Consider the following 24,689-nt stretch of genomic DNA (forward strand, 5'->3'; position numbering starts at 1 on the left):
CGTGGATTAAATGACATGACAATCAAGAACCGGTACCCCCTGCCTCTCATCTCCTCAGCTTTCGAGCTCCTAGAGGGGGCCACCATATTCACCAAGCTTGACCTGCGCAACGCCTATCACTTGGTCCGGATCCGCGAGGGGGACGAGTGGAAGACAGCGTTCAATACCCCCACCGGTCACTACGAGTTGGTCCCCCTTCGGCCTCAACAACGCCCCTGCTGTATTCCAGGCACTGGTGAATGACGTGCTCAGGGACATGCTCAACAGGTTCGTCTTCATGTACCTTGATGACATTATGATCTTCTCCCGCTCCAGAGAGGAACATGTGCATCACGTCCAGAAGGTCCTCCAACGCCTCCTGGAAAACTCCCTGTTCGTCAAGGCCGAGAAGTGTGTGTTTCACGCCTCGTCTGTCTCCTTCCTGGGGTACGTCGTAGGGAGAGGGACAGTGGAGATGGACTCAGCCAAGGTTTCTGCCATCACCACTTGGCCCGCCCCTGATTCCCGCAAGCAGCTTCAACGTTTCCTGGGCTTCGCCAACTTCTACCGGAGGTTCATCAGGGGCTACAGTTCGGTGGCGGCCCCCCTCACTACTCTTACCTCCTTCAAGGTGCCTTTTTTCTGGTCCACGGCCGCCAATGACTCTTCTCAGGCCTTGAAACCTCCGTTTTGCTAATAGACTGAACTCCCGCCAGGCTCGATGGGCACTCTTCCTGACCCGCTTCAACTTTTCCCTCTCCTATCGACCGGGGTCCCGCAACGTCAAGCCCGACGCCCTGTCCCGTCGGCTCTTGGAAGAGGAGGGGGACAGGACCGAACCAGACACTATCCTGCCTTCTTCCCGTCTGGTGGCCACACTCACATGGGAGATAGAGGAGAGGGTCAGGGCCGCTGCCCAAGACCAGCCCGGACCCAGTGCTTGCCCTCCCAACTGTCTGTTCGTCCCGCCGGACCTCTGTTCCGAGTTCCTACAATGGGCCCACAGCACTCAACTTACCTGTCATCCAGGGATCCAACGGACCAAGGACGTCGTGCAGCGCCGGTTCTGGTGGACGTCACTGGATGAGGACATTCAGGGTTTCATCAATGCCTGTCCCATCTGCAACCAGCACAAGCCGGCTCACCATGCCCCTGCCGGTCTTCTAAATCCTCTGCTTGTGCCTCATCGTCCCTGGTCGCACATTTCTTTGGACTTTGTCACCGGTCTACCACCATCCAGCGGCAACACTACTATCCTGACGGTGGTAGATCGGTTCAGAGAGATGGCACATTTCGTGCCCCTGCCCAAACTTCCATCTGCCAAGGAGACGGCAAAACGAATACTTCTCCGCGTCATCCGTCTCCATGGCATCCTGGTGGATGTGGTCTCTGATCGGGGTCCCCAGTTCGCCTCAGTGTTCTGGAGGGAGTTCTGCTCGCTCCTGGGAGCCACCATCAGCCTGTCCTCAGGGTACCACCCCCAGTCCAACGGCCAGACCGAACACAAGAATCAGGAGATGGAAACTGCACTCCGCTGCATGACATCTCAAGACCCTACTTCCTGGTCCGAACTACTTCTATGGGTAGAATACGCCCACAACACTTTGACCAGCTCCGCCACCGGTCTCTCCCCCTTTGAGTGCACCTATGGGTTCCAACCACCACTTTCATCCCACGTTTCATTTTTCCAAGGTTAAACCGGTCCAAGAAAGCGCCCTGGTCCCTGCCGCGTCGCCTCCACCGCCTCCTCGCCTCATCGATGGAGGTCCGTCGCATCCTGCAGTCTCGCCGGCGTGGGAGGGGATTCCAGTACTTGGTGGACTGGGAGGGTTACGGTCCTGAAGAAAGGTCCTGGGTCCCCGGGAGGAACATCGTGGACCACACCCTCATCAGGGACTTCCATCGACGCAACCTCACCCAGACGTCCAGAGCCAGGCCACCTCCCAGAACACATCCTCCGACGGAGTCCCCGGACGACAGCGACGACGCCGAGGACGGGGCGGGGCCCCCCTACTCTGAGGAGGATGACGACACTCTCCCCGGGACCATGGAGATGGACGCTGGACTCTCGGACGAGTATTAGCCCTCCTCCGGGCCCCTGCCTCCCACCCGGTTTGGTCCATTCGTCTTGGCCAACTCTCCACACCTGTGACAGCTCCTGTCTCTGCTTCAGTGCCAGATTGTCTTGTGCGTTATGCATGACTTCCAGCGTATTTTCCCCGGACTGATCACCTGTTGCCGACCCCGTCGATCCCTGACCTGCCTACCTCATCTCTGCCCTGGACATTACCTCAGCCTTCTGCCTTCGACCACGAGTTTCGCCTTTTCCCTCCTGGTTACGCTCCTGCTTGGCTCTGTGGCTCCACAGCCCCCCACTGGACCTGTCTACCAGCTAGTCTGCCTGTGCTGCTTTTGGGTCCTCACCACGACAAGAGGTACAACGGGTTTTAACAGATTTCTTTTGGGACAGGATGCACTGGATCCCACAGAGTGTCCTTTTCCTTACTAAAGAGGAGGGGGGGGGCAGGGCCTGGTCCATCTGGCCAGCAGGGGCGCTGCCTTCCGCCTTCAGTTCGTCCAGAGATTAATGACCGGGCCAATGGACGCTCTGTGGAGACCTCTGTCCCGACGCACCCTGCAACATTTGAACAGCCTGGGTCTGGATTTTATTCGTTTTTTAGTGAGCGATAACAATCACCATCTCTTACTGGTTCTTATAAGTGTTTTTAAAGTCTGGAACCTATTAAAAAAAGAGCGAAGGCTACAGTGGGACTCCCTGCACTGGCTGCTGCAGGACCATTTTAGATTCCCCCCCCCCCCCGCTGGGCACAAGGCACCCTAAAAAACTAAAAAGATCGTTTCAACTGCCATTGTGTCTGAAATCTTTAGTCCCTGAATTACAATGTGAAACCAGAACTAACCAGATGAAACTATGGAACAAACAAACACAGCTTCAGACGCTCAGTGAGAAAAACATCTTCAAAGAGTTTCACTCCGATTGGAGTGAGTGGAGTCTTATAATGTGTTTCTTTTTGCTTTAGTGCTGATACTGAGTCTGATGTTTGTTTTCCTCTGTTAAATGAAATAAAGCAGAAACTATAATGTGCCTCACAACTGATTATAAACTACCTGTGTGCTTGTTGGATGATTTACAGCTGAATATCGAGCTCAGGCTGACGGGAAGAGTCGCTCATCAAATATGGAATTTGTCCTCTGATCTCTGATCAGACTCAGAAACGTGGTCAGCAGTGATGAACCAACATCCACAACAACCTGCTGATGTAATCTATATAATCAAATCTATGTAAATACAACACTGATTTTCATGATGGTCTCTTTTTTCTTATTAAAGCTTTGCTCAGCATCCACTCTGGTCTCTGTGTGTGTGTGTGTGTGTGTGTGTGTGTGTGTGTGCCAACATTACTGCAACAACACGGTCCTGTAGATTCATGCTGTACAACATCAGGAGGACACGCCCCCTTCTCACTCAGAAGGCGGTGCAGGTTCTGGTCCAGGCTCTGGTCATCTCGCGTCTAGACTACTGTAACTCCCTCCTGGCAGGTCTACCTGCTACTGCCATCCGACCTTTGCAGCTCATCCAGAATGCAGCAGCTCGACTGGTTTTTAACCTAAATTCACTCCCACTACTCCTCTCCTCCGCTCCCTTCACTGGTTACCAGTGGCTGCTCGCATCCGGTTCAAAACATTGGTACTTGCGTACCATGCTGTGAACGGATCCGGTCCAGTCTACATCCAGGACCTGGTCAAACGTTACACCCCACCCCGTTCACTCCGCTCTGCTTCGGCCAATCAGCTCGTTGCTCCCTCACTGCTAAACACTCATCAAAAACACAACTGTTTTCCGTCCTGGCTCCTGATTGGTGGAATGAGCTCCCCATTGACATCCGGACATCAGAAAGTCTACACATCTTCCGCCGAAAACTAAAAACATACCTCTTCTGACTTTACCTTGAATAAAAAAAACAAAAAAAAAACTACTAACAACTTTTTGAAACTAACACTATAGTAGCACTTAAATGGCACTTACTTATAGCACTTTGTAGTTTTGCTTTATTTTGAAGAAATTGTACTTTCTTGATTCTCTCGTCCTGGGTCTGTACCCTCGGGTTTGAATGCACTTATTGTAAGTCGCTTTGGATAAAAGCATCAGCTAAATGAAATGTAATGTAATAACTCACTAACTAACTCACTAACTAACTAACTAACTAACTAACTAACTTCATACATGCATGTTCTGTAATTGTAATATAATCCAATCTCATATAAAACACATTGTTTTGGTTTGTTTTCTTCTCAGTTCTTTCCACTGACTGGAACTGTCTCTTATCTGTTTAATCGTCTGACCCTCGGTCGTCTGTGATATTACAACATTTCTGAGAACGTGTTTGTTGAAACTCGACTACAAGTTACAGATGAACACAACAAGAAGTTCTTATAATGACTTCATACGATCAGATGTATAATAACAATAAGCACTCTGACTGTAATGAACACGGAGGAGGAGATTCCGTCTGTGCACCATGATGACGATGAAGCAGATTCAGCTGAATGTGATCTAAGGTCACTTGGACTCAAACAGAAATACTGAACAGTGATTAACCAGATCGGTTCAACGTTCAAGGTTTCCCACAATGCATCAGTCAACATCGTGCCTATATATATATATATATCAGAAATTCAGAAGCAAATAACAAACTTCGGAACGAGCAACAGACGGTAACAGTTCTTCTATTGTAGAATTATATGAGAATTGCACAAATAGACATGACTTTAAATAGATTCTTCAATTTGAATGCTTTTGTTAAAATAATCCATTTCTCCGACAGGGTTAGAATTCACTCACTGGATCATTTTAACTGGAGACGGTGACTCTGCTATTCTATAAACTTAACGTGATGGAATGTTCGACATGTGACGCAGTAGATTTAATATTTTCTTCTATATAACTTGATTATTTTTTATTATGAATGTATTTTGTCATCAATGGTTATTGCTGTTACTGTGATTTATATTATTGATACAATGGTCTCATCTTGGGTAGTATTAAGTGTATTTTCACTGAGTCTGTAATTCTATATTATCTTAGTTTAGTTTAACATGTCCTTATGACCTATGACCTAACGTGTGATTCTGCCACCTCTCTCTTTCTCTTTCTCTCTCTCTCTCCCTCTCCTTCCCTCTCTCTCTCCCCCCTCTCTCGCTCTATTCCCCTCTCTCTCTATCTATCTCTCTCCCTCCCTCCCTTTCTCTCTCTCCCTCTCTCTCTCCCTCTCTCTCCCCCCTCTCCCTCTCTCTCTCTCTCTCTCTCTCTCTCTCTCTTTCTCTCTCTCTCTCTTTATCCCTCTCCCTCCCTCTCTCTCTCCCCCCTCTCTCCCTCTCTCTCTCTCTCTCTCTCTCTCCACCCCCTCTCATCTCCCTCTCCATCTCCATCTCTCTCTCCCTCCATCCCTCCCTCTCCCTCCCCCTCTCTCTCTCCCTCCCTCTCTCTCCCTCTACCCCTCCCTCTCCCTCCCCCTCTCTCTATCCCTCCCTCTCTCTCCCTCTACCCCTTTCTCTATCCCCTTCCTCTCTCTCTCTCTCCCCCTCCCCCCCTCTCTCTCTCCCCCTCCCCCCTCTCTCTCTCCCCCCTCTCTCTCTCTCCCCCTCTATCCACGCCAATCTCTCTCTCTCTCCCTCTCTCTTCATTCTACCTCTCTCCCCCTCTCTCTCTCTTTCCCACTCTCTCCCTCCACCCCCCCTCTCTCTTCCACCCCCCCCTCTCCTCTCTGCAGCACAGAGCTGAAATGGAAGATCTGGGGAGACGTTCCACTCTGTCGTTCTCTTTCATCCTCTGTTTCTCACTGTGGCTCACGCCTGGAGAAACCTACAACTATTGGGATCACTGCATTGACGAATGTCCGGCGAAGTATTTCACCTCCACGCATGATTTGCCGTGTATAAACGGCTGTGAAAAGCATGGTTATGACTACTACTGGTGCGAGACAAGATTGGGCTGGGACTACTGCTCACCAGCAGAGCACATTGAATCCAAAGGCAGCCACTGTAACAATCCCTGTGACAAATATGGAGAAAGATACAACTGGTGTAAGTTGTGGGCAGGATCCTGGGGCTATTGTGGTCGGGTGGAGCCGAGGGCAATGATTTACTACACCAGGTATGGGAAAGAATGCATTGAAGAGTGTCGGTACTCTGAGTCAGGGGATTACTTCTGGTGCTATACTGAACATGACTGGGAGTACTGCTCACCTCTGCCAGACCACACCTACAAGAATGAGCCTTGTCGCTCCAATCACCAGTGTGAAAGGCATGGTGAGAGTTACACCTGGTGCTACACAACAGACAACGACGACTGGGATTACTGTGGAGTGATCGGTCCTGGAGAGTGTGTGTTTTCCCAGAGGCACCGCGCCAAACGACAACCCAATAATCCAAGAGTGATCTGTACCAGGGAAGACAACAACGACAACAACAACAACAACAACAACAACAACAGGAGAGTGACCACTTTCAAAGACATGGGAGGTGAAAGACATCTCATGAAACCCTCAAAAAAGTTATTGAAAGAGGCCTTAGAATTAATTAACCGATGGAACAACCAACACTTGAATGAACAGTCCAGGTCCCGCTTGATAATGTCGACCAATCTTCGTATTGACAACCAGGGACCGTGTGACAACAGTAACAATCAGCGGTGTCACAACCTGCAAATCCAGTGGAATGTACCACGCAATCAAGGAGAAAGCACCTCTCTGGCACAGATCACAGTTCCTTTTGACACGTCAGCTGATTTCATGCGTTTGGCCTTCAGGGAGAGTTTAATGGGCAGATTTCATGTGGAAGTAGAAGTAAACGACGTACCAGTCCCCCCCCAAAACCCCCCCCCAAACAACAACCGAAGATGCTGTAAACGTAAACAAAAAAAAAAGGATTATAACTCAGACCTATGATTATTACACTTTAACTGGCACAATGTGTCAGAATGAGTGAGTCAAGATGAAGCTCTCGAGAAGTTTTCTTCACAGCTTGATCAATAATCAATTAACTTTGCATCAGATAATGAATTTGTACTATTCTGTGTGTTCTTTTGTAACATTGTGAGAACAATAACATTTAGCTTTGGTATTTTTGTATCAGAATGATCAATAGTTCATGGCCACATCGTTTAAGGCTATAATGAGCATTTTTTGAACAGTTCTAATACAAAAGAACATTATGTATATTGTTAGGATTTTGAATCTATGTTTGTTTGTGTGTGTGTGTGTGTGTGTGTGTGTCTGTGTAGATGGCAATAGAACTGAATATTATACTGTTAACTCTTCATTGCTTCTTAATAAATACTTGATCAGAATCAGAATCTGAATTATTTTATTGCCATGTATATTTGCACATACAGGAAATTGCCTTGGTGTGGTTGGTGCACTGTACACGCAACAATATAAAAACAACAATTTAAAATCAACAATATTGAACAACAATATATACAGTAAGAGAGTTTCGTGCGGTTCTAAGGTGCATAGATTGGTGATTGAACCAAACCATCACCGGCTCTTCTCATATTTAGGATAAAACAACACAACAATATATATAACTATGGATCCATAGCTATACATGTATATAGATATATCTTTTTATATATATATTAATATAAACTGTATGTATATAACATAATAAGATGGCAGCGTCCTCTGGCAACATGGTGGTGTTCTTTCTGTGTGTTGTTAGCTACTGAGGAATGTTTACGTGTTGAATCTTGAATCTTAGTTTTATAATCCCGCTCTCCAGATTACAGGTTCTGTAATTCATTCTCACGTGACGAAACAAACTCTTCTCAGTGACGTCAGCCCTCGTTCCACTTCATTCACAGCTCGCGGTGATAAAAACATTAAAGTTCCGTGATACGGGAAAAACTACAACTCCCAGGGTGCCGTTCGCGCACGTGACGCGGCCCGTGTGGGTCATGTGACCGGGCTGAAACATGGCGGACGCAGCGAAGGCTCTCAGCGGTTTGTTGAGCGGAATCGCTCAGAACGTTTATTATGAGAAAGAAGAGATGACGGAGGATCTGCTGAGGAGGGAACTGTTCCCAGATCTGTCAGAGGAGCAGTTCAGACTCCTGTTCGACAAGATGAGAGGCCTGCTGAAGGTACTGCTACACACAGGCTACATGCTACATACTACACACTAAACGCTACACTAGACACTACACACTGCACACTACCAGGGGTGGATGAAGTACTTGAAAGCCACACTTGAGTAAAAGTACAGATATCTTACCTGAAGGTGACTCCGGTAAAAGTAAAAGTCACCTGTAAGAAAGTCTTAAAGTCGCTCATATTAAATGTACTTAAGTATCAAAAGTAGAAGTACAAGCAACGTCGTTCTCTTCAGGCTTTATTTCCACTGACTGAAAAATTAAAACAAAAATATACACACGCTCTGGTCCAGTACTATTTGAACCCCAGATGCTGAGGTTCAAATAGTAATGGACCAGAGCAGGGGGATTCAACAAAAAATGAAAGAGGTCCAGTTAGAGAAAATGTCTTTATGCAAAAGTCCGGAAGTTTATAATGTCTAACTATTTAATATAATATATATATTTAAGTAGCCTAATAGTTGTATCAACATCTGTACTCAATACCTGACTGTCAAATCAAATGAATTCAGTACGATTCAAAAACCTTTTGACAATATTTATTGTCACGCAACATAGAACTGAACATTTATGTATGATTGCAGATATGTATAATGTTCTCATTAAATAAATAAAAGTATTTGTACCTAAATACTTCCCACCACTGCATACTACACACTACGTACCACATGCTTCATACAACACACTACATGCTACATAGTACACACTACACGCTACATCCTACATACACACTTCACAGTACACACTCTACATACACATATTATACATCTACACGTATTCAATACACACATGAAAACAGACTGGGTACATGGAAACTGAAGATTGAATCTGTGCTGGTCTGATAATAAACGTCCTCATCTTCTCTCAGTCTATTGCCACAGCTGACATGGACCCCGCCCAGCTGGAGGCCTTCCTCACAGCTCAGACCAGGAAGCAGGGCAGCGGGGGGGTGACCCCCGAACAGGCCGCCGCCCTCTCTCGCTTCTGGAAGAGCCAGCGAGTCCGTGTGAGGGAGAGCTTACTGGCTCAGAGCCGCTGGGAGCCCGGCCTCAGGGGCCTCTCCTGGAGAGTGGACCTCCAGGCTGCAGCCGGCCGGCCGGACGCTGCCCACAGCGGCCCAGTCGCTCTGGTGGAGCTGGAACTGGGCAGAGCTGGACAGGTGAGACCAGTACGACCTCAGTCCTCCACTCACTGCGGCATTTTGATGCATCAGTGCCTTGCTCAGGAGAAAATCGGGCAGGAAATAGAGGGGGTTACAAAGCGAAAAAAATGTATCTGACTAAAAACATAAAATACACAATAAAGTGTTCTAACTTGGTTTCACCCAGTTTGCAAGTAAAATAGAAACCCTATAAGGATTCTAATTTAAGTATTGTGCGACTATTGTGTTGACCTTTTGTTGTTTACAAATCCATGCACTGTAAAGGATATACGATCAGAGATAGATCAGATATTGTAGATGGACTTCCTGTTTCGACCAGGCCTGTGTGTGATTGGTGTACGAGTAGTTCCTCTCCTCAGGTTCATGCTGTTAATCACTGTCCTGATGCACATCTGAGAGGATAGTGTGTGTGTGTGTGTGTGTGTGTGTGTTGTTTTTTTTGCCTCCTGCACACGATATGTTAGGAGCACTTTACAGGGAATTATTTTCAGATTTTGTACAGAAGTTCAGTTGGAGGTGACAGGGGTCAAAGGTCACAGTGACTTCATACGAGTCCGTAAAAGAAATGTAGACTGAAACTGTCCTGTGTGTTGGAGTCGAACCATCGAGGAGCGGCCATGTTGCTCAGGCTGTGTTGGTTTGTGGTTTTGCAGAGAAGCTGCTGAGGGTTTGACGTGTGCTCGATGTTTCTCTCTGGACCAAACTGTGAACCTGACTGTAAACCGTCTTCCCTCTCCTCCCTCCTTCAGGACTCTGAGTTTGTTTGTCTGGAGTTTGATGAAGCCAAAGTGAACCAGATGCTGAAGAAGATGGCCGACATTCAGGAGAGCGTGGACCGGATCGTTCAGCACACCTGAGTGAGACGGTGTGAGACTCTCTCTCTCTCTCTCTCTCTCTCTCTCTCTCTGTCGTCCGGTTGGATCCGCAGCATCAAACACAAATGAGCCATGTTCAGACCAGAGCGGACTCCATGTGGCTTTCGCCCCTGCCGACTAAATAACTTAATATATATTTATAACCAGCCCTCTCCCTGATTGGTTCTTATCAGCAACAACTCGACCACCAGCGGTTACTGGAAAGCGATGCCGACACACGACTCGCATCTAAGTGTTGCGTTGAGAATGGCAGTGATTGTCAAAACGACATCTATCACGTTCTTTGTGCTCAGGACGCACCTGGAGGAGCTGTCCTAGCGTACGTGCCGTGCTAGCTGTCAACGCACCAGGTTCTCCAGCTGACCATGGGATTTGATTTAGCTGAAATTCAAACTGGGAGGAAGTTTGTGTTCGACCTTTCATGACCGGTTCAAATTTGAAACGTCCTGTGTAGAATCCAGTGTCTGAAGTGTTTGTGTCCTGGTCCAGCAGGGGGCGCTCCCTGTCAGCTTGTCCTACTGCTGGTTGATGACGTGAGGTTTGAATCCTGTTGACTTGACCAGTGCTTGAATTCAAGTGTCTGGTGAAGCAGTTCTATTGTTTGAACAGAGATGTCATCGTTAATGATAATTAATTCTGAAACATGGTCTGATGTCATATTAATGAATAAATCTACATGTTCAACATAATTTGTATTTTTAAAAAATAATTACTTTAAAGTTATTGTCAATTTGCTTGTCATGGTTTTAAACTTGAAGAATAATTAATAGAATATCTCAGTAGAGCTTAACCTATTCAAAATAGTCCCTGAACCTAATCACACACAGATTTATTATTATTTGTTTCTAATCCAGATCTATTAATTCTCTAGAAATCTTCTCCCCCGATCTGGATCCGCACCAAACAGGTCTTCCCTGATTCAGACCACCAGTGTTTTTACATAATCCTGTTTTACATAAAGAAAAACCAACGAGCACATGGACAAATATTAAGATACAAATATCAATTAAACAGTCCAACAAATTTACCTAAAGATTTAATTCAGGGATAAATCGTCTGATGACGCTTCATCTCGTTTGGTCTCATAGATAAATTCACAAATTTTTGCCGCCAAAGGGAAACTGCCACAGTGATCCGGCGTCTCTCGGGGACCAATCAGAGTTCGAGGATGAGATGAGGGGGAAGCCGAAGGGGTCAGAGGTCAAACATCCATCACTTCCATTAGTCTGAGCTGCAGCTGCTTTCACGGATCCCTCCATGATCACATGTTTGTTGCTTCATGTCAGAATCAACTCTGGGGACAACGTGTTCCCATCACATGACCTCACATCCACATGTTATGACCTCAGAACACACGCATGTATAAAGTTCTTCATGTTTGCTAATCTTTGTTCTGACCCCTCATGTTCTTCTGCGCCGATTTGAACACTGGTGGATATAAACGTTTATATAAGACTGCATGTAAGCCCTTATATATAACCATAGAACTGAATATAAAACTTTAAATAGACTAAATATAGAACTAAGTAAACCCTAACCCTAACCCTATGTCAACCCTGAATATAAACCTATATATAAGTAAACAAGCCTGTATTTAATGCAGTATATACGCTTGTAAAACCTTGTATATAAACGTGTAAACAAAACTACATTTAAAACTATAAACCATACAACTTTAAACTATTATTTAAAACGGTATTAAATCTGTATATAAAATGAAATAGATTCTAATTTATAAACTATTTAGACATATTTAAAGAAGTCTTTAAAAACGATTATGCAAAACTGGGTAAAGTATACAAATCTGTAACTCATTTTATTTATAAACCATGAAACTGAATGTAAACCTTAATATACAACTGTATAAGTCTGTATAATCTATCATATGTTGAGTCCAGTTGAACCCGGGTTTGGAGTCGATGGTCAATCATTAACAACAGAGCAGTGACTTCCTGTTCGTTTATTGATGGTGAGTGAATCAAACACACAGCTTCCGGGAGGGAGGAGTCAGTTTGTGTGCGAGGACGAGACTTTATATCTGAGCTGATGCTTGACGCACACTCGGGTTTCACTGGGTTCAGAGTTAGTTTTTCATATAATAACAGATTTTAATGAGGATTACCGGGCGTCCAGGGCCGCAGCCAAAACCTCCAGGTACCAGAGTGCGGCCCCACCTGAAGGATGAGGAGGCCCGGCTGCAGGGGGCCGTTGATCTGCTCTGAGCTTCACCGCCTGGACTCGTCTGACAGGTTTGTGTCGGACAAGAAAGAGATGACTGGACTTATCTCTGTGTTAATGTGCAGAAAACACAAACCTCCACAGCAGCAGCTTGAATGGAATCATCTGTGAGCTCGATGTCGTGTTTCACATCATAAAGAATAACATTCACCTGGAGACCTGGACGAGAACTGCAGCAAACTAGTTTTAACACTAAATTAATGAACAAACACAGATTAATAAATGATCAAATAAGCTTTAAACTCGTCAGAAAAAAGATTCCCCTGGAACAACCTTCCTGAAAGTGTTGATATTTAGTTTACATTATTTTGTACTGTTATATTAATCCAAATCTGTTTTGAGTCTGGTATTTAATTTTACTTTGATTTCTTTATTTGACTTTGTATTTATCTGTTTTATTATTTGGTAAATCCATTTAGCACATTTATCATCTCCAGATTATTTTGCTTTAAATGAACTCGGGGAGCTGCAGATAGACGTCAGGTCTGCAGGTGAAGACGAGGAACCACCTGAGCTGTAAAACAACTCAATAAATAAAGCAATAAATCCGACTCGCCCTCATGTGAGTTGTTCTGCTTCCGTGAGTAAAGTCCAGGTCACTGTGCAGGTTTACAGCTGAGTTCACCGACTGCCTTAAAGATACAACAGGCATCAGAACACAATGTGAAAACAACGTAAGGCAACACAAACAGGACACAGAACGTTCTGGGATATTGTGTTCACAAGAATGAGACGGACAGACAACTCCAAACACACAATTCCACTGGGTGTCACAGGTGCAGAGGTTAGCATCGTTGCCTCACAGCAGGAAGGTTCCGGGTTCGAATCAATGATTTTAAATAAAAGTGTTTGACTCGACAGCTCCTTTAAGTGAAGCCAAATCCTCTTGATCGCCCCCTTGTGGCTGGAGGCAGTGTTAGTCATGACACGTCTCGTCCATGCTGGCAAATGTAGATGCTAATAAATAGATAATAGTAACAGTAATACTGCAGAAAGATAAATATTGATTATTAATAATATAATAAAAACCTCTCATTAAAGTCTTCAGCATTGATTCAGCCCAAAACGATTCATGTTTCAGTTTTATTTTGTTTAATTACAGATGAATCAACAAACAACAACAACAACAACAACCTTGTCCGTCCCGGAGCTCGTCCCCGGGAAGCCAGGTGCATTCTGGGCTTTCACCCGACTCCACTGAACAGTCAACACTCAGGTAGGAAATGAGTCGGAAACAATAAAAATAAACTTTATTTACACAATGTCCACTCACTGGGAAGCTTCCACACGTTGTCCTGCTGGTTCCTCACATGGACTCACTCTGACATGCTACACACATGTTACCAGGAGGCTGCAGGAGAAGATCCAGGACATGTCCATGTGTCCATGTTTCCAAATGTTCCTCTCCTCGCTCCTCTGTAAGTCCGATGCTGTGGATTCCGATCTGCTTGTTGTTGATTGTCTGAATCTCTCGTCCTGTGTCTAGATGCAGAGGGGGGGGCACCATGCTTTTGGTCTTCAGCAAAGCGCAGGTTCTCTACGCGATGATGATGCTCAACGTCTTTTTCTGCGTCCTGATGAGCGTGTTGTGGAACCGGGGGCACCACAGGAGGGGCCCTCGAGGGGTTCACGTCCCGACAGAGAGGTTCTGGCACCAACAGGACGAGAGAGAATCCTTCTGGAACACGGAGCAGCGGCGCCTGGACCTCCTCTACAACCTCACCGAGCTGCCGCACCGGTCAGATGACACCAGACCCCTCGACCCGGTCCCCTCGGACTCGGACTACAGAGTCACCACTAACATCTCGGACTTCAACGCCCTGCCGCAGAGATTCCAGGATTTTCTTCTGCACATGCGCCGCAGGACGTACCCCATGCTGATTGACCAGCCCCACGTCTGTGAGGGAAACCCCTTCCTGCTGCTGGCGGTCAAGTCGCTGACGCCACACTTCGACCGCCGGCAGGCTATCCGTGAAACATGGGGCCGAGCGGGCGTCTTAGCCAATCGTACAGTGGCGACTGTGTTTCTGCTCGGCAACACCGTGTCAACGGATCACATCCCAGACCTGCAGCCGATGCTGGGCTACGAGGCGCAACTTCACAAAGACCTCCTCCAGTGGGACTACAGGGACACCTTCTTCAACCTCACCCTGAAGGAGATACTCTTCTTGGAGTGGTTCAGCCAGAACTGTCCCCACGCACAGTTCATCCTCAAGGGGGACGATGACGTCCTGGTCAACACTGTGCGAATCATCGACCTCCTGGAAGGCCTGCCGGAGAACAAGTCCAGGGATCTGTTCATAGGGAATGTCATCAGTAACGCCAGCCCAATCAGAGACAGGAAACTGAAGTACTTCATCCCCGAGAGTGTGTTTGTGGGGCAGTACCCGCCGTACGCTGGGGGTGGAGGGTATGTGTACTCTGGGGATTTGGCGCTTCGCCTTCACAGCGTATCCCAGCAGGTCGTCTTGTATCCCATCGATGACGTCTACACAGGGATGTGTCTGAGGAAACTGGGTCTGGCTCCTGAGAAAAACTCTGACTTCAGGACTTTTGACATCGAGGACGAGCACAGGGACGACCCCTGCGTCTACAGGAGCTTGATGCTGGTTCACAGCCGCATGCCACAGGAGATTCTACAGATCTGGTCATGGATTGTGCGTCCTGAGCTGGAGTGTCTTATACAGCCCCTGTCTACGGCCCCTGGAGACGGGCCCGTGAAGATGGCCCCTGAAGACGGGCCCCTGAACGCAGGCCCCTGAAGACGGGCCCCTGAACGCAGGCCCCTGAATAAGGGCCCCTGAAGGCAGGCCCCTGAAGATGGCCCCTGAAGACGGGCCCCTGAAGGCAGGCCCCTGAAGATGGCCCCTGAAGAAGGGCCCCTGAAGACGAGCCCCTGAAGACGGGCCCCTGAACGCAGGCCCCTGAACGCGGGCCCCTGAAGACGGGCCCCTGAAGACGGGCCCCTGAAGACGGGCCCCTGAACGCGGGCCCCTGAACGCGGGCCCCTGAAGACGGGCCCCTGAAGACGGGCCCCTGAAGACGGGCCCCTGAACGCAGGCCCCTGAACGCAGGCCCCTGAAGATGGCCCCTGAAGAAGGGCCCCTGAAGACGGGCCCCTGAACGCAGGCCCCTGAACGCAGGCCCCTGAAGACGAGCCCCTGAAGAAGGGCCCCTGAAGAAGGGCCCCTGAAGACGGGCCCCTGAACGCAGGCCCCTGAACGCAGGCCCCTGAAGACGGGCCCTTGAAGACGGGCCCTGACCCTGTCGAGATCTGCCCCCTTAATGACGTGTTTTCTAATGAACATTAAAGTGACTCATGTTCTCGACTCAGTTTTTTCCACAGGAGTGAAAAAGATGTGTTTTTCTTTTGTGTGTAAATAAAGTTTTGATGAAAATTAAACAACAAACTAAAGTATTGATTGTTTTGTATTTTTCTCTTGTTTACTTATATGTGAATGTATCTGTTTGGATTTGGACACATGTAAATAAAATGGTATTAAATAGAAGAGTTCATGTGATAGTGGAAGAAGATGTTTTTTTAAATCAGATGTTTGACAGAAATACAAACGAACATGTTGAGCTGGGAGTGTGTGAAACACAACAGTGACCTCTGCTGGACGAGTCTGGTGCAAACAGCCAGAGTTCAATCACTGAGCTGATGAAAGTCACCTGCTGAGAGCTGAGAGGAAACCACAGTGAGACAGAAGAGGATCACTTCCCTTCACCGTCCAACTGACAAACACCCAAACATGAGCTTCCAGATTCTCCTGCTGCTTCTGGCTGTGAGCTGGAAACGCTGCGCTGCACAGGTGAGCTGGGACCTGACCTGGGATCTGACCTGGGACCTGACCTGGGACCTGACCTGGGACCTGACCTGGGACCTGAGGCCGGGCAGCTCTTCACACTGTGACGCCTGGACTCTGAACCTCTGTGTGTGTGCTCTGCTTACAGGTGAACAGAGAAGAAGAAAACAAACCTCCAGGTGAGACTCTGTGTGTTTCTACTGTTTGTGTCCTGAACAAGTTTCAAGTAAAACCACAAAGAAACTCAGCTGAACTCAGGTCACTGACACATTACATAAAGATGATCTCACCTCTGCTTCTTAATAAAATGAGCACTGAGGTGAGGCTCCACTTGACTGTATCTGAGTGCGAGTGCACGAACAGATCCTAAGCACCAGCAGGGCGAGAGAATCCCAGTCCTACTGGGACACTGGGAGATCTCACTCTGGAATAAAGAACGGGTTCTAAAAAAACAAATAAAAACCTATTTATGTCCCGTGTGTAGGATCTGGGTGAACATTTACTATTTAATATAAAATATTCCTGTTGATATTATCTAAATTGTAGTTTCCTTTACCCTAGATTGGGCCCATTCATATTTACATACTTTATATTTAAATACTTTATTTACATCTACCGAGGCAGCCATTTTTTTTTACAGTCGTCCAAACTGGACAAGCTAAACTTTTTGGACTTTCTATGACAACTGAAGCTACCAGAGGTATTGCAATCTGACACTGTTCACTTTTTATATCTTTTATCTATTATATATATTTTATTTAGATATTTTTATGTCTAAATAAATTTTACTTTGTATAAATATTAGAGAAAAGGAGTAAATAGTGAGTAAATATATATTGTTTCTTCTTATTGCTTTTCTTATGTGTGTTGTATTTATTGTGTTTTTATGTTTTTATGTTCATTGTAAGCACCAAAAACCAGAGCAAATTCCTTGTAGGTGTAAACCTACTTGGCAATAAATACTTTCTGATTCAGATTCTGCTGCAACGTGACACTTCACCACTAGACGTCACTAAAGCCTACACACTAAACCTTTAATGGAAATCTCATCCCTCACGTTCTTTTGAATAACCTAAAACAGCTGATCAGTTTAATGTCCGACACGTTGACTCTTGTTGAACGTGTTGAAACGCTCCGGTCACGTGTCCGTCACTCACCTGCTCTCTGAGGAGCTGAACCTCACGAGGGGGTCTCTGAAGTTGGGTCGTTTCCCCTCAGATGGTCACCGAGGTCATGAAGACGCCTTCTTCGCCCTGCAGAGCTGCCACCAGCTGCTGCACAGCGACACCGGGGAGTTCTTCTCACCGGACTACCTGTGCTCCAACCCGTCTCTGTGGTGCAACTGGACCATCCAGGTGGATCCTGGGAAGAGGATTCATCTCCACTTGGAGGACTTGACCCCCGACGACGTCTGCCACCTCAAACAGGACCAGGTCCACGTGGACGAGCCCCTCGGCCGTTTTGGGGTCCACAAGATCCTGCAGAAGTGCTGGCGTGAGGCCAAGTACACCACGACCTCCAACACCCTGAACGTGGTGCTGCTGATCGGCGCCTGGCCCGACTCGCCCTACCGGGGCTTCTACGGCCGCTTCCAGGCCTTTGGACCGCCAGTGGTTTACAACCCACAGGACGGGTTCACATTGGGAGACCAGACCTCAGGACCAGTGGACCTCACTGACTCCGGACTGGATGGTGAGCAGCCGGAGCCCAGACTTCATCCATCACCAGTGAACATTGATCCGTTGAATGATTATTATGATCAACACTCAGCCATGATGGCTGAGCAGCTGTGGCAGCCCGAGGAGGAGGAGGCGGACGCTGAGGTGGGTGAACACACACTGGAGTGGGACTCAAACCCTCAACTCCAGCGGTACTAATGGTTGGAAGTTTGGACTCGGTGATAAATCACATTCTCATCCTCATGTTTTCTCAGGTGAGTGAAAACCTCCATCCATCTTCGGCAAACTACAGTCACATGTTCCCGTTAACAGCTGTCCCCACAGCGCCAGCATCCACTCAGGGGACCTCCCCATCAGAAAGAGACGCTGCGACCACCGCTTCCAGTCAACCCGACCCAGTCAACCCAGTGACTCCTCAGCAGCATCACGATCACCAGCTGAAACCCAACGATCGCATCCCAGCAGCAGTACGAAGGAACGCGGAGGAAGCTTCAACCTTTCCTTCCACCGGTCCAGAAGAAGCTTCCACCCTTCAGGAGGAAGCTTCAACCTTTCCTTCCACCGGTCCAGAAGAAGCTTCCACCCTTCAGGAGGAAGCTTCCACCTTTCCTTCCACCGGTCCAGAAGAAGCTTCGACCCTTCAGGAGGAAGCTTCCACTGGTCCAGAAGAAGCTTCCACCCTTCAGGAGGAAGCTTCAACCTTTCCTTCCACCGGTCCAGAAGAAGCTTCCACCCTTCAGGAGGAAGCTTCCATCGGTCCAGAAGAAGCTTCGACCCTTCAGGAGGAAGCTTCCACCCTTCAGGAGGAAGCTGCTGGTCCAGAGGATGAGAGTGGTTCCCACAGCCGGTCAGAGGAGGAGGAATCTGCTGCTGGTTCAGAACAAGCTGCAGACAGTGAAAACAGACCTGAGGTCAGCGAGGCCTCAGACCAGCATCCCTCCGCCGCTGAGGCCGAACAGACTCATCCTCACCCCAACGTGGTGGAGCCGCTGTCGGACCACAGGGGGAACAGTAAGTAAATTCAGCTGTGGCTCCTTGGACCTGTAAATATGAGATCACATGATCTGTTAGATATTCAGTCTCTGGTGGTCCTCACACTGGGAAACAAGAGTTTCTTTCCTGTTTCTAATCTGTTTGACTTTGTTTCAGTGAAAGTGAGAAATCACTCGGCCCTTCCTCACCTTCCTGGTGGTGAGTACCTCTCTCTCTCTTTTCACTGCGTCACATCCTCATCGTCACAGAATCCTCACACTCGGCTCCGAACTGAGAAAAACAAAGATCTCTGGGTTTGAAAAGTTCTCTCTTAATATTGGGATGAAAGCATCTAATTCAATCTGGGTAATGTTTCTATGTTTGAACAGATTTTATTATTTATTTTCAAGGTGTCAGCTTCGAACGGATTCACAGCGTTTCAACATTTTAAATCAATTTACTGTTGATTCTCTATTTTCTATTATATCGTTGCTGAGATCATTGATTTTCACACATTAAAACTTTTACTCAGATTTCATTACTGCCACTGCGGGAGGAACTTAGTGCTTGGAACTAGAAATTACCATTTTGGTTCTTTTTCGAAAAACAAATTTATCTTTTGAAAGAAATATTTAATTTTGGGAGAAAGGCAGATTTATTTTCTGAGCTTATTTTCTTTATTTGAAAGATCAGTTTTTGCACCTGTTGGTTATTCTAGTTTCAAACATGAGGTTCCAGTAAGAGCCAGTCATGCAATCTGAGCAGAAAGTGAAAATATCTTCAGGGGATTAAGGAGAAAAGGTAAATAAAACAGAAGAAATATTAATTTGAATAATCCATTTTCAGTTAAATGTTAGTAACTTGTCTTATTTGACGTGGGGTTATTCTTCTAACTACTTCACTTGAGAGCTTGTGAGAGTCTGGCTGTTCTCACAGATCTCCTGCTGGAAGTGGCTGTTGAGGTGAACTTCAGGCAGGAAGTGGACGAGTCCTGGGACGACGCGGCCGCGGCGCTGCTGCTGTCGGTGAAGACTCTGGTGAGCTGAAGAAAACTAAGCTTCATGTTTTCATCATGTGAGAGAATCAAGGTCCAGCGTGTTCTATTTCCTGATGGACTGTAAATAAAGATGGCCGACACGTCTTCACTTCCTCTCTGAGCAGATCAGTGAGCGGCTGGAAACTCTGCACACGTCCCTGTTGCCTAAAAGAGTCAAGAGGTTTGTGTGTTGGACAGTTTGTGTTGTATATAAAATGTCATTTTTGTATTATCAGTGTCATGTCAGTCTTGATCAATAAAGGTTCATCTAATCTTAAGCGGCTCATTCAGCTGCTGAACTGTGTCCCAGTGTCTTCATTAGCCAATAGAAGATGCTCGCTGGTCACAGAGATCTTGTTTGTGTGTTTGTGTGTGTGTGTGTGCAGGTTGAGTTCAGGTGTGTTGTTTATCCTGTGGCTGCAGACGCGACCGGGCCCGGGGAGTGAGCACGTTCACAGGGTCGTGGACGCCTCCATCCAGAACCTCATCAACGCCAGCGTGGGCCGGAGAGGAAACCACAGAGAGGCCGCCATCATGTCTGTGTCCACCGCAGGTCCAGCAGCGTCGCACAACAGAACCACAACAGAAGTGTCACCTGCAACATTAGTTAGATTGGTTCCTGACAAGTTGTCGACTATTTGCACAGCCCTTCACCTTTAATTTGACTTTACCTCCGTTACTCTTCCTTCTTGCACTGTTTGTAGGTTATGTTTTTTTCCGAGTTATGAAAACAAAGAAGTCTTTACTTTGAAAGGGTACAGGAAGTGAAGCAAATATATATTTGTGACGTATTGAACAGATAAACATTGAAACTGGTGAAGGATCATCTGTGTGTTCTGATGTGAGGTGGAGAAAATGAGTGGTGTCCATTCTCACATGGGCACAGAAATGATTTGCTTTTCTTTAAAGTTCAAGAACTGTGATATTTCCAGTTAGTGAGTAATCGTGGTAAATTATCATGATCGCCACATATTGATGACAATTCTAGGTGTGTGTGTTTGTGTTTCAGACGTGAACGAGTGTGGCACCCAGCTGATGCTGTGCGATGCTAACGCAGAATGTGAGAACCGGTTCGGCTCGTACTCGTGCAGCTGCCGGCCGGGTTTCGTGGACACGTCCCGGGGGGGCCCTGGAGGAACCGCCTGTGTGGACGTGGCGGCTGCAGGTACTCGAGCTCTGATCACCGCTTCACTCCACATCTGCCACATGTGCTGACTTCCTGTTGCTGCTGTGTTGTTGAGGTTGCAGCCCGGGCCTGTCGGCGGAGACCCAAGGCGTGTACGTGCTCTTCTTCCTGCTCAGCGGCCTCGTCCTGATGCTGCTGGCGGCCGCCGGCATGCTGTACCGCCGCCACCGCCGGGGAACCTTCCTGGTTCACTGCCACAGCAGCAGCCTCTCTCCCCCCGACCCCAACAACAACCATCACCATCACGACGGCTACTCCAGCCCCAGCGACTCCGACCTGCCCCCGCCCCCCCCGCCCCCCCGCGCTGCCCCCAGAGAGGGCTGGCCCCAGGTGAAGGAGCTCTGTCCAGCCGTGGACCTGCCGCTGCTTCGCTTCAGCCCTCTGCTGCCGCCGGACGTCTACCTGCAGCCGCGGCACGGAGCGAAGATGTGATCGCTCCTTAAACCTCTTTATTTAGTTTTCTTTCACTTGGAGTCTGATCGTCTGTATCTGATGAATTAAAGTCACAATAAAACTGCATGTTCTTCTCGTCTTGGTTTTTACGGGGTCAGCCCGAGTCGTGGTGGAATCAGGTCAATGAACGGGAAACTCGTGTTTATAAACCTAGAAAAGGGAATGACCTTTCGACCTTTAGGAACATTTGCATCAATTTGATTTGTCAGGATCCACAATCGACTGTCAAACATTCAGGTGTGTATCTGAGTGACTCCCGGTCAAGGACACTCCAGCAGGAAACTGGGCCGGCTGATGGAAGCGTGACCTCCCAGTTTCTGAGCGGCCACCCTGCGCCGCAGTGTGGGGGGGGTGAAGTGTAGTGTGTGGCGGCCCACCCAGTCCGAACCACTTTAATAGGCTTACAGCAGCTAATCCAGGGCGGCGTGCTGTCACATGGGCAGTCTGCTGACCTCACTCTGCTTTATTACAGGGTGCCTGTTCCCTCGGCCGTTCTCTACGCTCACAAACAGATTCCTCTCGTCTTGTGTTTGGGCTTCGGACCTGTGATGTAGATTAATGTGACTGACACAGTTTAAGCTCTGATAAATCCACTCTGCTCACACACAGCTGCCGACAGGCCGGAGAACAGCTGCTGAAGGAAATGTGGAATAAAGTCGAACCTTATTTTGAAAACTCTTCAGTGGGATGGTGGTTCTGCTTTCACCCGTCTGTGTGTGTTTGATTGTGAACAAGATTACACAACAACAGCTGGACAGATTTCCTCTCACCGTGGATGTGAAGGATATGAATATAAGGTCAGATAAGTGATTATTAATAATCCTGTGATTCAAATATAAGTTTGATAATGACATATGTCTTTAGATGTTTATTTTCATTGTGTGTGTGTGTGTGTGTGTGTGTGTGTGTGTGTGTGTGTGTGTGTGTGTGTGTGTGTGTGTGTGTGTGTGTGAGCTCCCTCCTCTGGACCAGATGTGCTCTCAGCAGCTGTCCTGCCACCTGCAGCTGATCTTTGTCTGGATGCTCCTCACGTCCTGCAGGTGGAATCACAGAGGACAACATCACTGGGCCACTGGTGGGGGGGGGGGGGGGGGGGTCGCTCAGCTTCATACCTCTGCTGGGGGCCTGAGGTCGTGGAGGCTGCTCCGCCCTCCTGCCTCCATGCTGAGCTTCACCTGCAGGCTCCATCCTCCTCCCATAATCCCCGGGTCCAGCCCCTTGTGATTTCCTGTGGACGTTTAAAAAAGTTGATTTGTTGAATCATGACTGTGGCAGATTGAATCTGGAGATTATTTTTAATCACAATGAAAAATCTATATTTACTCTCATGATATTAACCGAGCTTATCCTGTCCACTGCTCTAGTGACAGGAAGGAGGAGCGGCTCAGGGGATGGAGGGATGGATGGATGGATGGAGGGATGGATGGAGGGATGGTTGGATGAATGGATGGAGGGATGGAGGGATGGATGGATGGATGGAGGGATGGATGGAGGGATGGTTGGATGGTTGGATGAATGGATGGAGGGATGGAGGGATGGATGATGGAGGGATGGAGGGATGGATGGATGGTGTTTATATGATATTTCGTGTGTGAATTGTCCCTCAACCCATCACCACTGATTTAACGGAGTTCTACTGACGCCACCAGAAGTCAAAAGTGTCCAATGGGCTGATCCAACATGAAGACAAAGAGCCTTTACCGCCTCCTGGTGGCTGGCTGCAGTACAGGTCATAAATCCGGCCTCACATATGTTAACAGACGGGACTTGGGCCAAATTAAAAAGTTGCATTCATATTTCTGATCACTATGGTGTTAAATAGTTATTCGATGATATAAAAACAGGCTGAGACTGACTCCTGATTGGTCGAACAGGTGTATTAGTGTGTGTTTTTGTGTGTGTGTGTGTGTGTGTGTGTGTGTGCGTGAGTGTGTGTGAACGCATGGTGAATCAGGACGAGTCACTAATCCCATCAGTGCTTAATGACCTGATCCTGATGTTCTGGGCTTCATTATATCAGAGGAATCAGATTTGGTCCTCCCATGGTTTCTCCTTCTTGTGCTCTCAGTGTTGGAATTGGTTTCCCGGCAATTTATTTTTCTATTAGCGGAGCCGTGTGAAGTGTGATTGGCTGGTGGCTCGTGGGCCGGCGAGGTGGAGGGGCTGCTCGGCCTGATAAGAGGACGGATCCTGAGCTCAGCCACTCGCTGCTCTGATTGGATGAAGATATGGAGCAGAGGATGACCCCTGACACGAGGAAGCTGGGTCTGCTTGTGGAACCTTGAGGTTCGTCGTTGTGTTTTCGGACTTCGGCCTCTTGTTTTCCTTGTGTTTGGTTTTCACGTCCCTGCACCAGCGACCCCCGGTGGCCGGAGGTGCTATGCTTTCAGGTTGTGCGTCTATTTTGTTCTTGTCCACACGATTTCTCATGAACGCCTCGGAGGACTTTCTTCAAATTCTGTCAAAACGTTCACTTGGACACAAAGTTGTTGGTGGTTCAAGGTCAAAGGTCACTGTGACCTTTACATGTCATTTTGGCTGACACGTTTGTCCAAAGCAACTTACAATTAGTACACTCGACATTTATGAGGGGCCATTTAGGGGTTCAGTATCTTGCCAAGGACACTTCGGCATGATACTTCGGGATGAGTGGGGTTTGAACCGGCAACCTTCTTTACCCCCTAGGCCACACCGCCCCTCTTGTTTGTGTGAATGAATAATGTAAGAAACATCCAAAGGGAACAGAGCTCCACAGCCGGAAGACTTTAATCATCAGGAATAATATTTTAACCATCCATGTAGGCTATATTATATTATATTATATTTCACTGTAGAAGCCACAAGTCCATTCGATATCAAAATGTCTTTGATTTGTGAGGTGAAGGAGAAATTACCCACAATCCTCAGGTGTAGTGGTTTGTAGTCTCTGATTGTTGGAGCTCACTGGTCCCATGGAAATGTTTGAGACAGATCATGTCGTCTACGATCGGAACAGGATTTCTAAATCTAAGATTCTGCAGTTTTTTAGAGACGAGGAAAAATCTCTTCAAGGTTAATGGTTCACTTTGGTTGATGGGACGAGGGTTCATGTACTCTTAAGATAATTATGTACACAGTGTTGCACCTAGGA

The 24,689-nt window shown here is 47.5% G+C and overlaps 3 protein-coding genes across 3 annotated transcripts; all 3 read left to right on the plus strand.

The window, feature by feature from the left end:
• The first annotated feature begins 7,915 nt into the window (after nt 1-7,915).
• commd1 (copper metabolism (Murr1) domain containing 1) lies at nt 7,916-10,878 on the plus strand. The gene is made up of 3 exons (XM_062388415.1): nt 7,916-8,143; nt 9,021-9,311; nt 10,064-10,878. The coding sequence occupies exons 1-3, from the start codon at nt 7,976-7,978 to the stop codon at nt 10,169-10,171; spliced, it is 567 nt and encodes a 188-aa protein (XP_062244399.1). The 5' UTR covers nt 7,916-7,975; the 3' UTR covers nt 10,172-10,878.
• A 1,259-nt stretch (nt 10,879-12,137) lies between these two features.
• On the plus strand, nt 12,138-15,490 carry b3gnt2a (UDP-GlcNAc:betaGal beta-1,3-N-acetylglucosaminyltransferase 2a). Its single transcript, XM_062388347.1, has 3 exons — nt 12,138-12,438; nt 13,530-13,643; nt 13,914-15,490. The coding sequence occupies exon 3, from the start codon at nt 13,933-13,935 to the stop codon at nt 15,187-15,189; it is 1,257 nt and encodes a 418-aa protein (XP_062244331.1). The 5' UTR covers nt 12,138-12,438; nt 13,530-13,643; nt 13,914-13,932; the 3' UTR covers nt 15,190-15,490.
• A 604-nt stretch (nt 15,491-16,094) lies between these two features.
• zgc:66455 (uncharacterized protein LOC393502 homolog) lies at nt 16,095-21,639 on the plus strand. Its single transcript, XM_062388257.1, has 10 exons — nt 16,095-16,239; nt 16,382-16,412; nt 17,452-18,056; nt 18,167-18,923; nt 19,062-19,103; nt 19,821-19,921; nt 20,046-20,101; nt 20,307-20,473; nt 20,930-21,085; nt 21,162-21,639. The coding sequence occupies exons 1-10, from the start codon at nt 16,180-16,182 to the stop codon at nt 21,536-21,538; spliced, it is 2,352 nt and encodes a 783-aa protein (XP_062244241.1). The 5' UTR covers nt 16,095-16,179; the 3' UTR covers nt 21,539-21,639.
• Nucleotides 21,640-24,689: the final 3,050 nt, after the last annotated feature.

This window comes from Platichthys flesus, chromosome 5 (assembly GCF_949316205.1).
Source record: "Platichthys flesus chromosome 5, fPlaFle2.1, whole genome shotgun sequence".
NCBI classification, from domain to species: Eukaryota; Metazoa; Chordata; class Actinopteri; order Pleuronectiformes; family Pleuronectidae; genus Platichthys; species Platichthys flesus.